Source organism: Peromyscus maniculatus, chromosome 9 (genome assembly GCF_049852395.1).
Source record: "Peromyscus maniculatus bairdii isolate BWxNUB_F1_BW_parent chromosome 9, HU_Pman_BW_mat_3.1, whole genome shotgun sequence".
Taxonomy (NCBI): Eukaryota; Metazoa; Chordata; class Mammalia; order Rodentia; family Cricetidae; genus Peromyscus; species Peromyscus maniculatus.
In genome coordinates, this window is record NC_134860.1 from 120,204,217 (window position 1) to 120,221,752 (window position 17,536).

At 43.0% G+C, this 17,536-nt stretch overlaps 1 protein-coding gene across 2 annotated transcripts in view; it reads left to right on the forward strand.

Moving 5' to 3' along the window:
• Pcca (propionyl-CoA carboxylase subunit alpha) overlaps positions 1 to 17,536 on the forward strand; it is a 370,367-nt gene that overhangs the window by 90,856 nt on the left and 261,975 nt on the right. For both annotated transcript variants that reach the window (XM_042285330.2, XM_006978778.4), the window contains exon 7: positions 10,509 to 10,640. In XM_042285330.2, the coding sequence (XP_042141264.1) occupies positions 10,509 to 10,640 (132 nt within the window). The remainder of the gene's footprint in view (positions 1 to 10,508; positions 10,641 to 17,536) is intronic.

Below are 17,536 nucleotides of genomic sequence, written 5' to 3' on the forward strand. Positions count from 1 at the left end.
GTCTCTTTCTTCTACACTTGAAGAAAGTTCTTATCACAGGGAAATGAAGATAAGGAAGCAGATAGGTACAAAAGAGATGTCAAAAACCTTTGACAAATGGTAGAGTAAATTCCAAATTTAACTGTGAACATGGTAATTTGAATTTAAAAATAGATTTCTCCATAAATTTAAACCCAAAAATAAAAATATCCAGAAATTTAGTTTGTTTAAATACTTTTTTTTTATTAAAATAAAAAGTACCAAAAGGCTCTTGTTTTCTTGAAGCATCTTTCTTAGAAATTCAAAACATTTACTAAAGGAAATGTAACCATTTTCTGACTTAATATTAGCTCTCTTATGGCCAAACACTAGAAATGGAGTGTTCTCCTGCTGTTGTGCGTCCTCCCTATCCATGAGTGAAGAGTATGGAGTATGGTTAACTGTGTTCCTTAACGTGTGCTGGGCTAGGAAGTCTGACTTCTGCCAGTGACTGAAGTGGAGAAAGCGAAAGCTAACCATGCTCCTCTCCCCTTAACTAAACACTGTGCGCAGCTATCATCTGGAAGTAATATTTCAACTTGAGCACATTGTGCCAAGTAGACACTTAATACAGAATATACATTAGACTAAATGAATTCCAGATCCCACCAATATTGAAAGAGAAAGAAGACCTGGCTTCCTTTTCTTGCACTGTTAGCATAAAGTATTGTGTAATTGAAATGCAGTTGGTAAGAATGCCATGAGGTTTCAGTGGAACCTACAGTTAGGGAGTATCTCAAACAATTTCAGAAACTCTTAGCTTTCATTTTGATTTAGAATTTTAAAATAGAACCTTGGTCTTGCTGTAACAATGGAGTTTCATTCTTATCAGTGCTGGGAGAGTTAATTGGGGTTCATCTTCAGTCATTCTAGTCATGTTTGTCACCTTGCAGGAACCTAGAACCTCTCTGTGTTGGAGCGGCACAGACTTCCGCCTCCCTCACAGGACTGATACTGTTACATCACAAGCAGTCCTCTAGGAATGTCCCTCCTTTCTGCTTACTTACTTGTTTGGTTTATCTTTTATTTGCAGTGATTATTTGATAAAGGACACAGAGTTCAGGCTGAAAAATCTTTACCGAATAGATTTCAACAAGCCTGCCTTGAGCTGGGAGTCAGAGCCCTCTCTTTCTTGCACAACAGCTCATTGGATTCCAGATAGCAACCTGCCTAAAATTCCCTCCTGGCACGAAACTGAATTGTTTATTTGTTTTTCAGTTAAACAAAAACAACAGCAACAACAACCAAACAGAACCAAAACCCATCTTACAGTTTGGTGGTTTAGAAAGAGGCTGGAAGAGTGTACTCAACACTTTCAGGGTCAGCCTGCTCTACAGTGTGAGTCTAGATGATCCAGGGCTATCAACCAAAAACTCCAAACCAAATCAGACCCTCTCCCCAAAGTCTGAGTAACAATGCAGAGAAGTACCAGAAGTGACCTTCCTGGAAACAGGAGCTGTTTACATTCCATAACAAATCTCTGCAGGTTGCATTTACTGCACTCTGAGCACAGCAAAGTACTGTGACCAGACTTAAAGACATGCAGCTCTTAGCACTCAGCATGCAGCATGGTAGAGTTTGCTGCATGAGAATAAAGGGGAGTGTAGGCGGGAGAGGATGGTGGGGAGAGGATGGTGGGGAGAGGAGGATGGTGGGGAGAGGAGGATGGTGGGGAGAGGAGGATGGGGAGAGGAGGATGGTGGGGAGAGGATGATGGGGAGAGGAGGATGGTGGGGAGAGGATGGTGGGGAGAGGAGGATGGTGGGGAGAGGATGGTGGGGAGAGGATGGTGGGGAGAGGATGGTGGGGAGAGGAGGATGGTGGGGAGAGGATGGTGGGGAGAGGATGGTGGGGAGAGGATGGTGGGGAGAGGATGGTGGGGAGAGGAGGATGGTGGGGAGAGGAGGGTGGTGGGGAGAGGATGGTGGGGAGAGGAGGATGGTGGGGAGAGGAGGATGGTGGGGAGAGGAGGATGGTGGGGAGAGGAGGGTGGTGGGGAGAGGATGGTGGGGAGAGGAGGATGGTGGGGAGAGGAGGATGGTGGGGAGAGGAGGATGGTGGGGAGAGGAGGATGGTGGGGAGAGGAGGGTGGTGGGGAGAGGATGGTGGGGAGAGGAGGATGGTGGGGAGAGGAGGATGGTGGGGAGAGGAGGGTGGTGGGGAGAGGATGGTGGGGAGAGGAGGATGGTGGGGAGAGGAGGATGGTGGGGAGAGGAGGATGGTGGGGAGAGGAGGATGGTGGGGAGAGGAGGATGGTGGGGAGAGGAGGATGGTGGGGAGAGGAGGATGGTGGGGAGAGGATGGTGGGGAGAGGAGGATGATGGGGAGAGGAGGATGGTGGGGAGAGGATGGTGGGGAGAGGAGGATGGTGGGGAGAGGAGGATGGTGGGGAGAGGATGGTGGGGAGAGGAGGATGGTGGGGAGAGGATGGTGGGGAGAGGAGGATGATGGGGAGAGGATGGTGGGGAGAGGAGGATGGTGGGGAGAGGAGGATGATGGGGAGAGGAGGATGGGGAGAGGAGGATGGTGGGGAGAGGATGATGGTGGGGAGAGGAGGATGGGGAGAGGAGGATGGTGGGGAGAGGAGGATGATGGGGAGAGGAGGATGGGGAGAGGAGGATGGTGGGGAGAGGAGGATGATGGGGAGAGGAGGATGGGGAGAGGAGGATGGTGGGGAGAGGAGGATGGTGGGGAGAGGAGGATGGGGAGAGGAGGATGGTGGGGAGAGGAGGGTGGTGGGGAGAGGATGGTGGGGAGAGGAGGATGGTGGGGAGAGGAGGATGGTGGGGAGAGGAGGATGGGGAGAGGAGGATGGTGGGGAGAGGATGATGGTGGGGAGAGGATGGTGGGGAGAGGAGGATGGTGGGGAGAGGATGGTGGGGAGAGGAGGATGGTGGGGAGAGGAGGATGGGAGAGGATGGTGGGGAGAGGATGGTGGGGAGAGGAGGATGGTGGGGAGAGGAGGATGGTGGGGAGAGGATGGTGGGGAGAGGAGGATGGTGGGGAGAGGAGGATGGTGGGGAGAGGAGGATGGTGGGGAGAGGATGGTGGGGAGAGGATGGTGGGCTCCCACTGTCACTGCTCTGTCACTCACTGGACACCATGGAGCTCCTCAGAGCCATCCCCAGCGTGCAGCACAGGTAGCTAGTGTGTGCCATTTTTGTCAGTCCAGAGAATGAGTGCAGAGACAGCAGCTCCTCAGAGTTCAGTACCATGCAATGAGAGGACGCTTTGACTAAGAGCGCGTGCACGTGTGTGTGTGTGTGTGTGTGTGTGTGTGTGTGTGTGTGGTGTATATATGTGTCTGTGTGGTGTATCGTGTGTGTGTGTGTGTGTGTGTGTGTGTGTGTGTGTGTGTGTGTGTGTGGTGTATATATGTGTCTGTGTGGTGTATCGTGTGTGTGTGTGTGTGTGTGTGTGTGTGTGTGTGTGTGTGTGTGCGTGCCTGTGCACGTGCGTACGCGTGCATGTGGTACATGTGGGCCAGGAATTGATTCTGATGTCTCCCTTAGTTGCTCTCTACCTAATTATTTTTTGGATGCAGTGAATGTTATTGTTGGTATGTGAGAGAGTAGGGGTCTCTAAGCTCCTCCTGTCCCTCTAGGGGTATGAGATGGAAACTGAGGGGAGATACTCAGTGATTTGGGGGCTGAATTGGTGTAGACCTCCTCTCTTCTTCTCAGGCTCTTTCTGGGTTAGGTCATCAGGGCTTCTTCCTCCTTGGAGGCCATGTAAGCATGAAGTCTATCACTGTGTTGCTGTAGGCAACTGTATTGTTATACCAGGATATGAGCTTGACAAAATAGTTGTTGAGGGCAGTGCCAGTCCCAGCATCAAAGGTGGAGGAATGGGTATCACTGTTAAAATCATAGGCGACAACCTCGTTCTCAGTATGGTCCAGGATGACCTTTGGGTGCTCTCTACATCACCATCTTCTTAATGCCATAGTATCTGGTAGTGTTCTTTAGGTGGTGTCTCAGATCTACATTTTGGGGCAGGAACATGAAAGACCATGCCATTGAGCTTCTTGTTAGCTCTGAGATGGCCTTGCCTACAGCCTTGATAGTACCAGTTGGGGTATGATGTTCTTTGCAGCCCCATGGACATCATGCCACAGGTTCCACAAAGAGGCCAGTCTTTTGAGTGAGGCAAAAGCATGGCTGGGGTCATGATTCCCTCCACTGAAATTGTTATGGATGACCCTGACTGTGGAGGCTAAGCAGTTGGTGGTGAAAGGGCATTGTTGACAATCCTGAGTGAGTTGTACTTCTCATGGTTCATACCTATCATAAGTATAAGGGCATTAGCAGAAGGGACAGAGATGATGACTCTGTCAGCTCCACCTTTCAGGTGAGCTCTGGCCTTCTCCATGGTTGTGACCCCATAGCACACTCATTACCAGGATCACTCCCTTTAATGATGGCTGGGTCTCACTTTTGAAAGATAGAGATGGATTTCTGATTGATGATGTTTCCTGTTTTCAGCCTTGACTGCCATGGAGCTTGCTTTAGGTGTAATAGCATTGGAACATTTAGACCTTGTAGTTGAGGTTAGTGAAATCACAGGTAATATTGATGGTAACAATCTACTTTGCTAGAGTTGAAGGCAGTCCTGGTGATCAGGTGCCTAATATGGCCAAGTCAGTTCATTCTAACCTTCACCATTGTGTCTAAGTGACAAGGCTGACATTACAAAAGAAGAAAATAAATGTCTCTGAAATGGGGAGGAGCATTGACCCTCCCCCCATATATATATTTGTTTGATTTCTGAGATAGGATTTCTCTGTGTAGTCCTGGCTGTCCTAGAACTCAGTATATAGACCAGGCTGGCCTTGAAGTCACAGAGATCTGCCTGCCTCTGCCTCCTGGGTACTGGGATTAGAGGCGTGCACCAGCACACCTAGCAGACTCCATAATTTTTTAAAATTTAAAATTTAATCTTTTAGAAATTTTTCTACATGGGAACACTGTATTTACATCATTTCCATCATCTCTCTTTTAACTCCTTTAGTTTTCTGTCCCCTACAACTCTCTCTCAAATTCATGACCTCCTGTTCTATAGTTAGTATTGTTTTATATACTCCCCCACTGGGTCCAAATTAGTATTGCCTATACGTATGTGAATTTAAGGCTATCCACTTAGGCCTAAACAACCTGTCAGGGGATCATCCCTAAAGAAAAATGATTCATGCTTCCTCAGCATCCAAGAACAGCCTGTCGCTCTTCATTTATAGGTATGGTCTTGTCAGTTCCCCTCCACCCATGTTGGCATGTTGACTGGTGTGGTTTTGTACAGGTGTTGTATAGGCAACTGAAATTGGGAATTTGTGGATGCAACACTGTGACGTCCAGGAGACACTCTCATAGGAGTTGTCCTGGCTCTTACAGTTTTTATCCCTTCTATGTTCACTGAACTTTGGCTGTAGAAGTTGTTTTATAGATATCCCTTTTGGGGCTGGGGACTCCATTGTCATTTATTTCTTCTGCACTCTGTTATGCTTCTATAATAGCCTCTGCATGCTACAGAAAGAAGCTTCTTTGATGAGGTATGACTGTTATACCTGTCTAGAAAGCAAACAGATGAGGCTTCCTTTTTGGTCTGGGTGTGGAAAGGCCAGCCCACCTCATTTGCTTATTTATTTATTTGGAAAGGCCAGCCCTCCTCATTCATTCATTCATCCACTTATTTATTTATTTGAAAAAAAATACAAATTCATAGATGAACAATTTGCTAATTGAAGTATTTCTTTCAGTGAAAATGTTTGTCATTTCAAGTCTCTGTGAGTGGTCACTCCTCCTGTGTGTGGCAGTGAGAGGATGCAGGAGGGGGGCAACAGGCATCCTGGTCTGTCAGTTTCTTCCATAGACCCTTGGACAGGGTCTCTCAGTTAACCTGGGTTTGCTGGGTTGATTAGATGAGTTGGCTAGTAACCCCAGGGACCTGCCTGTCTTTACTTCCCACAGCACTGGGATTATAGGTAATGGTGTGAATTTGCCTGGTGTTTTACCTACATACTGGGGATTTGAACTCAGGTCCTAACGTTTACACAGCAAGCACTCTTACCCACTGAACCATCTCCATCTGTCCTCATTTCCAACATAAAGCCTGCTGTAAGTTAAACCCCACTCTTCACCTCTTTTCTCCTTTGTCCTGTCAAAACTTTGCCAGAAACATGAAAATCAGAGAATTTAGGAAACAAGTAGAATATTGGAGCAGCAACTTTGGATTTTTCATGATTTTTTTTCTGTCAATCACCATTAATTTCCAATGATGATGAAAATCCCCCCTTTTATGACAATTAAAAATACATTTATCCACATTCACTTATTTTTCATTCCTGTCAGACTTAAAAGGACCTTAAAAAGTATGTTTTTTAAAGCAAACTTTGTATTCATCATAGATAACAGATATACAGAGTTAACTGCTGTGGATGTCTTTCTCTATGCTGTGAATATATGTTGCTCTGATTGGTTGATAAATAAAATGCTGATTGGCCAGTAGCCCGGCAGGCAGTATAGGTGGGATAAGCAGACAAAAAGAATTCTGGGAAGAGGAAGGCTGAGTCAGGAGATGCCAGCCCACCCTCCAGGAAGCGGGATGTAATGGTACACAGGTAAAGCCACAGAACATGTGGCGACATATAGATTAACAGAAATGGGCTGAGTTTAAGTATAGGAGCTCGTCAGTAGTTAGCCTGAGCTAGTGGTCAAGCAGTTTTAATTAATACAAGCCTCTGTGTGTTTACTTGGGTCTGAGTGGCTGTGGACCACGTGGGACAGAGGAAAACTTGCAGCTACAGTTAACAGTACCATATCTAAAGTTTACTTGTAGATGAAATTTGATCTCAAGTTCAAAAATCATACCATTCACTTTCGTTAGGAACTTGGGACTTTGGAACAACGTACCCATCATTTTCCAATCACCATTCATTCTTCTCCCGTCATCCTCCATGCTCTTACCTGTCTGCCTGTCTGTCTACCTACTTATCTACCTGTCTATTTATTTTTGGGTATAGCATTAAGGGAGTCAGGAGTCTGGGATGACATTTTCTTTAATTATATATGAATTCTGGCCTAGAGAGTACTTTTAAAACACGTTGGTAAAAAGGAAGTTGCCTCACTCAAACCTTTGTCTGAGAACTTACCTGGTGTACTTACTTACTGGCCGTTTCTCTTTTGTATTATGTGGGATAAAGAATAGTCACTAAATACTTGATGTGAGCATTTTGGGGGATAATTTTGCATTTTGGAGGAAGTAATTTTCTTTAAATAGAATGCATGTGGAAAGCCTGGTTAATCAGTGGTCTAGGTTGCTGGGCTGTTGTTAATCACAAGTCTTGCTCTATAATCATAATGTATTTTGGATATTCTCATTTGTATTATCCTTAAACTCTTTGTGTGGGCATTCTGATTACTTGATTGCATCTGCCAGGCACAGTGGTTTTTAAAGCAGCATTGATGACAAAATCATGCAGCTTAGCAGGTAAAATGAGACTCTGAAAAGACAATTGTTGGTTGAAGTATGATTGTTGCCTATTGCCTTTGCAACTTGTCCAGTGAGTTCCAGCGTGGGATACAGACATGAATATAGTATTGCTCTGTTGCCTGTGGCTTCCTCACCCTGGTGGAGACACAGGTTACTGGCAGGTAGAGGTCGCCTGCCTTCTCACACAGAGCAGACTCATTTTTCACCTGTTTTTCCTCAAAGAAGGCTCTGTTAAAGACCAGATAAAAATATCGCTAGAATTGTATTTCATGAAAATCTGATATGGCCAAAGAGATTTCTTATGTAGAGTTCTACACTTCCTAACACCAATGACTGTACAAATTGGGTTTCAGTATTATTGGCACGCATGGACCTAGTTGTTTTATTATCTCAGTGTTCTCTTTTTATCGCAGCTTCTGGATAGTGGACTACTCAGTTTAGTGCTTTATACAATTATTGATGGGGTTCAGGCCATGTTATACCCAAATGTGACATCTTTGAAATTAGAAGTGGAAGGAATTTGAGCCACCACCAGAAACAGAAGGTCGCTCTGGCCTTCTTCCACCTTATCCTGTGAAGCAGGTCATAAATCTTTAGAAGATTTTCTCAGCTTTTCTTGACTAGGTCAGAGATCTTTACATGAGAAATGCTAGAGACCGAGGGGCATGGGCAGGCGTCCTTAAGTTTCTCCCAGCTAGAGTTATGACACACCATGTTCCTGTCCTGCCTAGCCACTTTCTACAGCTGACTATGCTTCATTAGACCTTCAGCAAACCTCTCTAAGAACCCTCAAAGTTTTTCACATTCTGAGGTATGTGTACTTTAATGATAGAATTCCTGCATAGCAGATGTGGGGCTCTGTATTCAATCCCCAGCACCCAAGCTCACCGATGACACCCTCAAACAAAAACACTCAGGCTTAGCTGTTTCTTTAGCTTGCATTTCCTTATGAAGGCACCTTGTGTGTCACATGCAATTTAGGCTGCATACATCCATACACTTTTCTTTAGTCAGTTCATCTTTTATAGTTAGTGTAAGCTTAGCAAGAAGGAGGCCCCCCTCTTTCATCATTTTATTTACTCTGGCTAGACTGACAGCCACCCCCCAAATGGACTCAAATTGAATTTTCTTTTCTTCTGCTTTTGCACAGGAAGAAAAAAAAAAACAAAACCATTCATCTTGAGTTTAAAGACATTAGTTTTTCAATACATTACCTCTGAATAATTTTGGTTTTATTATATTTTTATTTTTGAGATAAGGTCTCACAGTGTAGTCTAGGCTGGTCTTGAATTTGCCCTCCTCCTGGTTCAACTTTCTAGGTGCTGGCTTACCAGGTGTGTACCATCACAGCTCAACATTCCTCCTCTATCTGATATGTTGAGCAGTTTGTCTCTCAGCTGGGCTGTGTCCCCCTGAACACGAGTGCAATTGTACAAGTCAAGCTGTCATCTAATCTTCCAGATAGGTGCCTTTCCACAAAGCCTTTTCATTAATGACCTTTTATACTTCCATTTTCTGTCCCAGGTGGTTTTAATTTCCCTAGGCCATTTCCCTAGGGCAGTCTAAGCTACACAGTGCTGTATAACTCTGGTTATACATCTGCGTTGCCCCTCCTTAGAGTTAGCTCCATTCCATTCTTTTTTTTTTTTCTTTTTTAATTTCTCAAGACAGGGCTTCTCTATGTCATCCTGGCTGCCCTGGAACTCACTCTGTAGACCAGGCTGGTCTTAAACTCACAGAGATCCACCTGCCTCTTGAGTGCTGAGATTAAAGGTGTATGCTACTATGTCTGGCTAGCTTTTTTTTTTTTTTTTGATCCCATGACCTCATCCTTTATTTCAGCAAACTTTTCTCTTCCTTTTCTAGTCTGTGCTCTGGTAGCACTAAGTACCTAGTTCTTTGTTATGTCTTTAATCAGTTTCCTCCATTAGCACTTTTTTTTTTTTTTTTACAGTGATGTAAGCACAGGCAGGTAGACTCATTTTCAGGAAAAAAAAATTAGATTATTGATTATTGTTTTTTATTTCCTGTACCGTGTGCATGCCTAGTGCCCACAGGGTCAGAAGAGGGCATTGGATCCCTTAGAACTGTGGTTACGGGAGTCTGTGGGCTACCACTGGGTGCTGGGAACCAAACCCAGGTCCTCCACCAGAGCAGTAAGACTTCTTAACTGCTGAGCCATCTCTCCAGCCCCCAGGATTGCTCTTAATTAAAACCATAATTATAGCTTTTAAATTCCCACATCTTGACCAGGCAGCGGTGGCACACACCTTTAATCCCAGCACTCGGGAGGCACAGCCAGGCAGATCTCTGTGTATTCAAGGCCAGCCTGATCTACAGAGCGAGATCCAGGACAGACACCAAAACAACATGGAGAAACCCTGTCTTAAACAAAAACAAAAAACAAACAACAACAACAACAAAATTCCCACGTCTTCTTGATGCATCTTTTGTAGATGTAAACATTACTGGTAGCTTTCTCTGATATTTATTTATTCAACTATTCTCTGATAGTTACAGCTATCTGTTAGTGTTCTCTCCAGCTGCTGGCATTTTTATGATCACTACATTTAGCTCAGAGGCAGGCAAACAGCTGGTGTTTAATAAACATGGGTGTTGGTGTTCTGTTGCACTGTGTAGAAGATGTTGAAGCAGAGATTTACAAGGCAGTTTATTTAGTGAGAGCCTGTTATAGGTAAGTACAGTGTCATGGAAGTTATCTTTTCAAAGTTATCTTGTCCACATCAGGCTGGTATTCTCTACTGTTTTGCTTTCAGTGGCCTAGCTTTGTTCCGTTTATCTTCACTCTTTTATGTTGTAAGGTAATGCTATAACCTACATTATGATATATTGGCTCACATCCTTATTTTAACATTGGCTACAGAAATAATAATTAAATATACAGTTATACCATTGTATGTACCTGTATAAGCTTTTCTTTGTAAAAAATTGTGATTTCATATCATGGTGTTTTGTTATTAAGTTCAACTTGTTTTTCTCCTCAGGCAGCAGAAGATGTCACTTTCATTGGACCTGATCCTCATGCTATTCAAGCCATGGGTGACAAGATAGAAAGCAAACTATTAGCCAAGAAAGCAAAGGTCAACACAATCCCTGGTTTTGATGGGGTAGTAAAGGTGAGAAACATTTATTTAAATCTTTAAGCGTGTGTCATTAGTCAAACATTCTGAAACAAGTATGGGATAAAATACAATTATTGTTTATACACACACACACACACACACACACACACATATATATATATATATATATATATATAAACAATATATATATATGAAAAAATAGAATGGTTTAAGTCAGGTTGTTTTCAATGGTGTGAACTACGAGCAGGGAGAAAACATTGGTATATTGTATGTCATGAGTAGATATTGATATATACTGTCATGGAAAAAAAACTTGCATTGTAGTCTGTATACCTTTAATCCTAGCACTGGGGATGCAAAGACAGACAGATTTCTGTGAGTTTGAGTTCAGTTTGGTCTAGATAGCAAGTTCCAGGCTAGCCAGGGTTATAAAGTGAGACCCTGTCTCAAAAAAAAAAAAAAAAAAAAAGGAAGAAAGACAGTGCCATTAAATTTCTTGAGCGTGTCTCCCTCGGCATCCTATGTAAGCTGCAGTCATGCTTCCACAGCTCTGGAGAGCTTGATATCCAGCACTGGCCACACTGGCCATATCAAGGAAGCCCACATGACTGAACCTCGGACAGTTCCTAAGGTTCTCAAGGCTGGGATTGGGTGTGGGGTAACTGCCATCTAAGAGCCAGCAAAAGTATTGAGGATTTCAGTCACAAATGTACAAGGAACCTCTCCAAATGGGCTTGACAGCAAATTTCATTTATTTATCTATCTATCTATCTATCTATCTATCTATCTATCTATCTATCTATCTATCTATCTATCTATTTATTTTGTTTATTTAGCCCTAGTGTGGTAGGGTCTCATATGAATCTTGGGCCCCAGGCTCTTGATCTTGCTACTCTGTCTCCGGAATGGTGGAACTGCAGGTATACATGTAGATGTAACCAACTATCTTATTAAATAAGAAACATAGAACCAATGCAAAGAAGAAAGCCAAGAGGTCAGAGCTAAGAGCTAAAACCTTACCCTTCCTCCTGCGGTGGTCCTACCTCCCCGAAAGAGAGCTACTTCCTGTGTTAAAGTCTTTATAAAGACTTTTGGTTTTGCCTTCTCATTGGTTGTAAACCAACCACATGACCGCCTCGTCACTGCCTGTCTGTACAGACCTCCAGGTCTTCTATGGTTGGTATTGATATTAAAGGCATGTGTCTCCAATGCTGGTTGTATCCCTGAACACACAGAGATCTACCTAGCTCTGTCTACCAAGTGCTGGGATTAAAGGCGTGCACCACCACTTCCCAGCTTTCCTATGGCTTGCTAATAGCTCTGACCCCCGGGCAACTTTATTTATTAACATACAAGTAACATTTTAGTACAAAATAAAATATCACCATATATACACTACCTCACATGGTCTTGATGGCAGAGTGCTGTTCATTTGACCCCCCAGGAAAACTACACCCTGGCCATACCTTGGCCAGGTCCAGAGCAGAGTGTGTTTTTCTTATTAGACCTTTCACTGATGGGCATGGGCCTCTCTTTACTTTGTTGGTGTAGAGGTGGGTGCAGGAATCTGGCATTTTGAGCTCTTCAGTTTGAACCTTATTTAATCACAACAGTACTGATGAGTAACAGTTCAGATTAACACTGCCTTCATGAATCGCAGTCTCCCTAGGGGTTCCAGGAGGAGGCTTCCAAGGAACATTTGTTTGATGACTCCATTTTCACAGTAAATGTTTTCTTAAGAAATTAGTCGATATAAGGTCTCCTAAGAAGAGGGATTGCTCCTTGATTAGAGGTCTAAAGGTGAAAGCTGTGGGTGGGACACTGGAAATGTGTGGCATGCCATCCCTGCCTGTCACACAGGTGCTTTGTAGGTGGAGGAAGAGCTTGTGTAGCATTGGCTGGAATTAAGGTTGATACTGCATCATCTATATTGACAAAAACTACATGCATCTCTCTACCAACTATTAGACTCTCCTGTGAGTTGAAGGGCAGAGGGAGATGGACACTTGATTTTGTGTCAGAGCATTGCCTGCTGGGTTTTTTTTCCCCTCTACTTCTTGTAGATGATGCAGAATAATTATTTCTCTATTTTTTTGGTTTATAATCTTATAGGTGTCTTTACAGAAAAAAGTGGTACTTAATTTTTGGAGTAGATTACTAGTTTATGGGTTGTATTTTAGTTTTTCAAATGTGTTATAATACTGTATATATATTCAAATGTATAGGATAGCTATAACTCTTGTATACTGTTGCTAGGAATATAAATTTATGTTCCATTATGGAAATCAGTATGGAGGTTTGCGGCGCGCTCCTCGGCCAGCGAGGAAGAACGACCACCATGCGAGGATCCTTCTCAGAACACACTTTATTGGAGCGCCTCTTGATTAAGGGAGAGCGGGAGGTGAGGGGCCCCCGAGGACTAAACTGCAGCTGCTTATATAGGGAATCAGGCAAACGTGCCGTACTATGATTGGGTCCCGCCAGACTGCGAACACGGGGAGCCACGGGATAGGCTGAGGACATAAGGCCAATTACCATACTCGTGCATCATAGCCAAATATGGAGTTGTTTACAGCTAGGCTACCAGGAAGCCAGCGCCATCTTTGAATAGCGGCTCCCTACAGAGGTTTCTCAAGAAATTGTGAATAAAACTATCATACTACCCAGCTGTACCATTCCTGGGTATTTAGCTGAAGAAATCAAAGTCATCATACAATAGAGAACCTTCACACTCATGTTTATTCAGGCACTGTTCATAATGGCTGTACAACATATAAAGAAAAGTGTGTTATATCTGTGACACAGTGGAGTATTATTAAGCCATTAAGAATAAATTAGTTTGGTTACAGGAAAATGTATGGAACTGAAGATGATAATGTTTAGTTAAATAAGCCAGGCTCAGAATGACAAATATTTCTCCTAGATGTGAATATAGGGGAGGAGGGCCATGAAAGTAGAGCATGGAGAGGCCTGAAGATAAAATGGAATTGATAGGTTGCTTGCCCAGTATGCATAAAATCTTGGGTTGAGTCCTCAGCACTGCATACTCCTGCAGTCCTAGCATTTGGGGGAGATGAAGAGAGGAGGTCAGATATTAAAGGTCATCCTTGTCTACATACTAAGTTTAAGGCTACCCTATTCTACTACTCATGAGACTCTGTCTCCTAAAAAAAAGGAAAGGGACCAGTAAGGATGGGATAGTTATGGGTAATGGAGGATAATTATGATCTAAATAAATATATCTTTATATGTTTATGAATTATCATGACAAATTTATGTTGTTTTAGACAACTAATGTATACTAAATAAACAACTTGTAGAACAATCTTCCCTTCCTTCCATTTGTCCTTCTTTACCTTCTTTCTCTGGTTCTTGAATTGTCCTTTTCATTAGAGAGAGATGAATGTTTAAAATGTAATTTTCAATATTACATCTGGTACCATGTATTTCCCTTCAACAAATTTAGTTTCATTCATCATTTATGTGGTGGTTTGAATAAGAATGGTCCCTTTAGGCTCATATAGTTGAATGCTTGGTTCCCCAGTTGGTGGAACTGTTTGGGAAGGATTAGGAGGTGTGGCCATGTTGGAGGTGTGTCACTAGGGGTGGGCTTTGAGGTTTTAAAAGTCCATTCTTTTCCCAGTTAGCTCTCTTTCTGTCTATTGCTAGTGGATCAGATGTGAGCTCCAGTTACTTCTCCAGCTACTCTCCTGCCTGCTGTCATGCTCACCACCATGATGATCATGGATTCTGCTATCCTCTGGAATTGTGAGCACCGAATTAAACTCTTTCAAGTTGCCTCGGTCATGGTATTTTGTCACAGCAACAGAAAAATAACCAAGACATTATCTAATTAACTTGCTCTTGGGAAATGGAGAGCAGAGCAAAAATTATAATGTGAGACTTGTATAAGAAAGCAGGGCTCATGAGTAAGAAAAAGGAATTAGCCAACAGTTACTTGCCACTCACTGTGATTGCAAAGAGCTTGAAGTTCCAGTGGGTGACCAGCAAACATTCAGACAGTTTAGTTCATCTCAGTGACATTTATCTCAGTGGACACAGACTCATATAGGAAGGGCACTGAACCCAGGTTTTGGGTAAAAGTGATAGCTAAGCAGTAGGTGAGAGGCAATGAGTTAGGTACAAGGGAGTATTATGGTGGGACTCAAGACTGTCAGTAAAAACATGGTCTTGGAGGATCATGGAACAGAGAGACAGGGCCCACTCCAGCATACCATGAAGAACTACATTAGGAGATCTGGTAAGGTTTGAGATATGGCCACCAGTTCTGTGTAGAGGCGTTCCTTGTGGCTTTGGGAGCCCCTAGCCAGTTTCATGCAAATGGTTAACAGGAGACAACTGTGTAAGAAGAAAAGTCATTTTGGGGAGTGGAGGATGCAGCCCAGTAGGTGGGGTGCTAACATGCTGCAAGCCCAGGGTTCAATCAGTGTGGCTGTGCACATCTGTAATACCAGCACTTCAGAGGATTAGGAGCTCAAGGTCATCCTTGGTGACATAGTGGATTTGAGGCCAGCCGTGTCTCAAATAAATGAGTGAATGAATGAATGAATGAATGAATGTAATTTTTGTTTGCCAAATGGTAAGAGCATAGCATAGAGTTAAACCTTATTGTTTGATATTCAAATTGGAATCCTCTTCCTTTTGTTGAGGCAGGAAATGATTGGTCCTAATACAAAGTGTTGGGTGAAGCAAAGGCCATGTTGGATTAGTAGGTTTATGGATGCATTCGATGTTAGCTATGAAGCAGAGGGTGAGTCCCTTATTATTATAGTTGTAACACTGACAAAACAACTTTTGGGACATGAAGTTAATGTCTCTGAATCATTATTGCACTTTAATAGGAACTAGTAAGTGCTGTGTTGTAATTCCAGCACTGAGGAACAGAGGTGAGAAGATAGCTTCACTTCAGGGCCAACCTGAGCTGCACACTGAGACCCCAGGTCCAATAAATAAATAAATAAATAAATAAATAAATAAATAAATAAATAAATAAATAAATAATAAATAAAAAAATAAAAAAAAATAGAGGCATGGGGCTGGAGAGATAGTTGAGAACATTTGCACTCTTCCAGAGGGTCGGAGAGAGTTCATTTCTGAGCACCCCTGCTGGATGCCTCACAATCACCTAAAGCTCTGGGGGTCTCACACCTCTTCTGTTCACTATAGTTTCTGCACATGTGTCACACACACACACACACACACACACACACACACACACACACACACACACAAAACAGTAAAATCAGATCATTAAAAAAAAGACAAGTCAATTCAGCCACACCCTCTAGATGATGTCCATGTCAAATAGTGCTCTGCTTTGCTGCTCATGGTTCAGGCTGAGCTTTTTCACATGTGTGACATGCACACGCATGGACATACAAAAAATAAAAAATAAGAAGTCTTTAAAAAATGTAATAGTAATGTCCATTTACACCACGGAGCAGAGTATGGCAATATACTTAAATGAGTTTTTAAATCAGGCAGCCCTTGATACTGAACCTAACAACTTGATTTTGATGCCCAGAACCTAACAGTGAAGGAGAGAACCACTTCCTAGGAGCTGTCCTCTGATCTCCAATGTGTGTTTCCTCACCTAAAAAATAAATAAACAAATGAAAAAAGTAATAAAAGCTGTATTCTTGCTTTAACAGAAAGAAAGCTAGTATGAAGAAAATCATTTAAAAAATATAAAACAAGAAAATGGAAACCAGCTCTATCCTAAAAGTTAGAAATTAAGATAATATTAATGTTGGTATTTTCTCCCTGCTTAACAAAAAAGAGAAAAAGTTCCTTATTAATGATGCCTAAAGTCTTCATATTTTTGTAAAAGTATGATTGCTGCTTGTTTATTGCCTTGTTCCAGCTATGTTTACTGTGGTGTTTTTTTTATAACTTATAGAAGAGTATACTAAATATCCCAAGGTTTTTTAAAGTACAGTCAAGCTTCAAACCTGAGTATTCATGGGTTTAGCATCCACAGAGCCAATCTCTGGGTTAAAAAATACTTTAGAAAAAAGTTGTGATGGACTATATTGAACAGACATCGGCTTTTTACCCCCCCCCCTTTTTTTTAACTAAATGATGGATGCTGTGTAACAGCCATTGGCTTAGCAATTGCACTGTTGGGCATTTTAAGTAACAGGAGAGGGTTTAAAGCACAGGAGATGATATGGGTAGGTTACATGTATTTACATTCTTCTCTCATACAGTACATTCCAACCTTTACTCCTCCCTCCCTCCTCCCAGTTCCCCCTACCTCCCCTCTCCCCCAGATCCACCTCCCTGACTCCCCCCAGAAAAGAGCAGGCCTCCCAGGGATATCCATCCAACATGGAACAACCAGATACTATAAGACCAGGCACAAACCCTCACATCAAGGCTGGACAAAGGAACCCAGTAGGAGGAAAGGGGTCCCAAGAGTAGACAAAAGTCAGAGGCACTCCCACCCCATGAAACACCAACACTAGACCCATGCAGACTCCATGATTGTCTGTTCAGTCTCTATGAGCCCTGGTCTGTTGAGTCTGTGGTCTGTTCTCCTGGTGTCCTTGACCCCTTTGTCTCCCAGTTCCTCTGCCCCCTCTTCTAGAACAATCTGTGGGCTGCCAGGACTCTACAGTAGAGCTTCTGCTGGCCTGATTCTGAGTAAATGGAAAAACCTAATAGCTAGGCCCTTTCCTGGGTCCAGAATTAATGAAAACTTTTATTTACTCTGTTTATTATTTGACTTTATTTACTTATTTCTATTTTTATTTGAGACAAAGTCTTGCTCGAGAGCCCAGATTGGCCTCTTACTCATGTCCCTCTGGCCTCCCCATCTTGACTGTGGGTTACAGGCCTGTGCTACCGTATCCCACTCACTTTCCTTCTCTTGTAGAATAGTGTAGACATTAGTGTGGACATTAGTT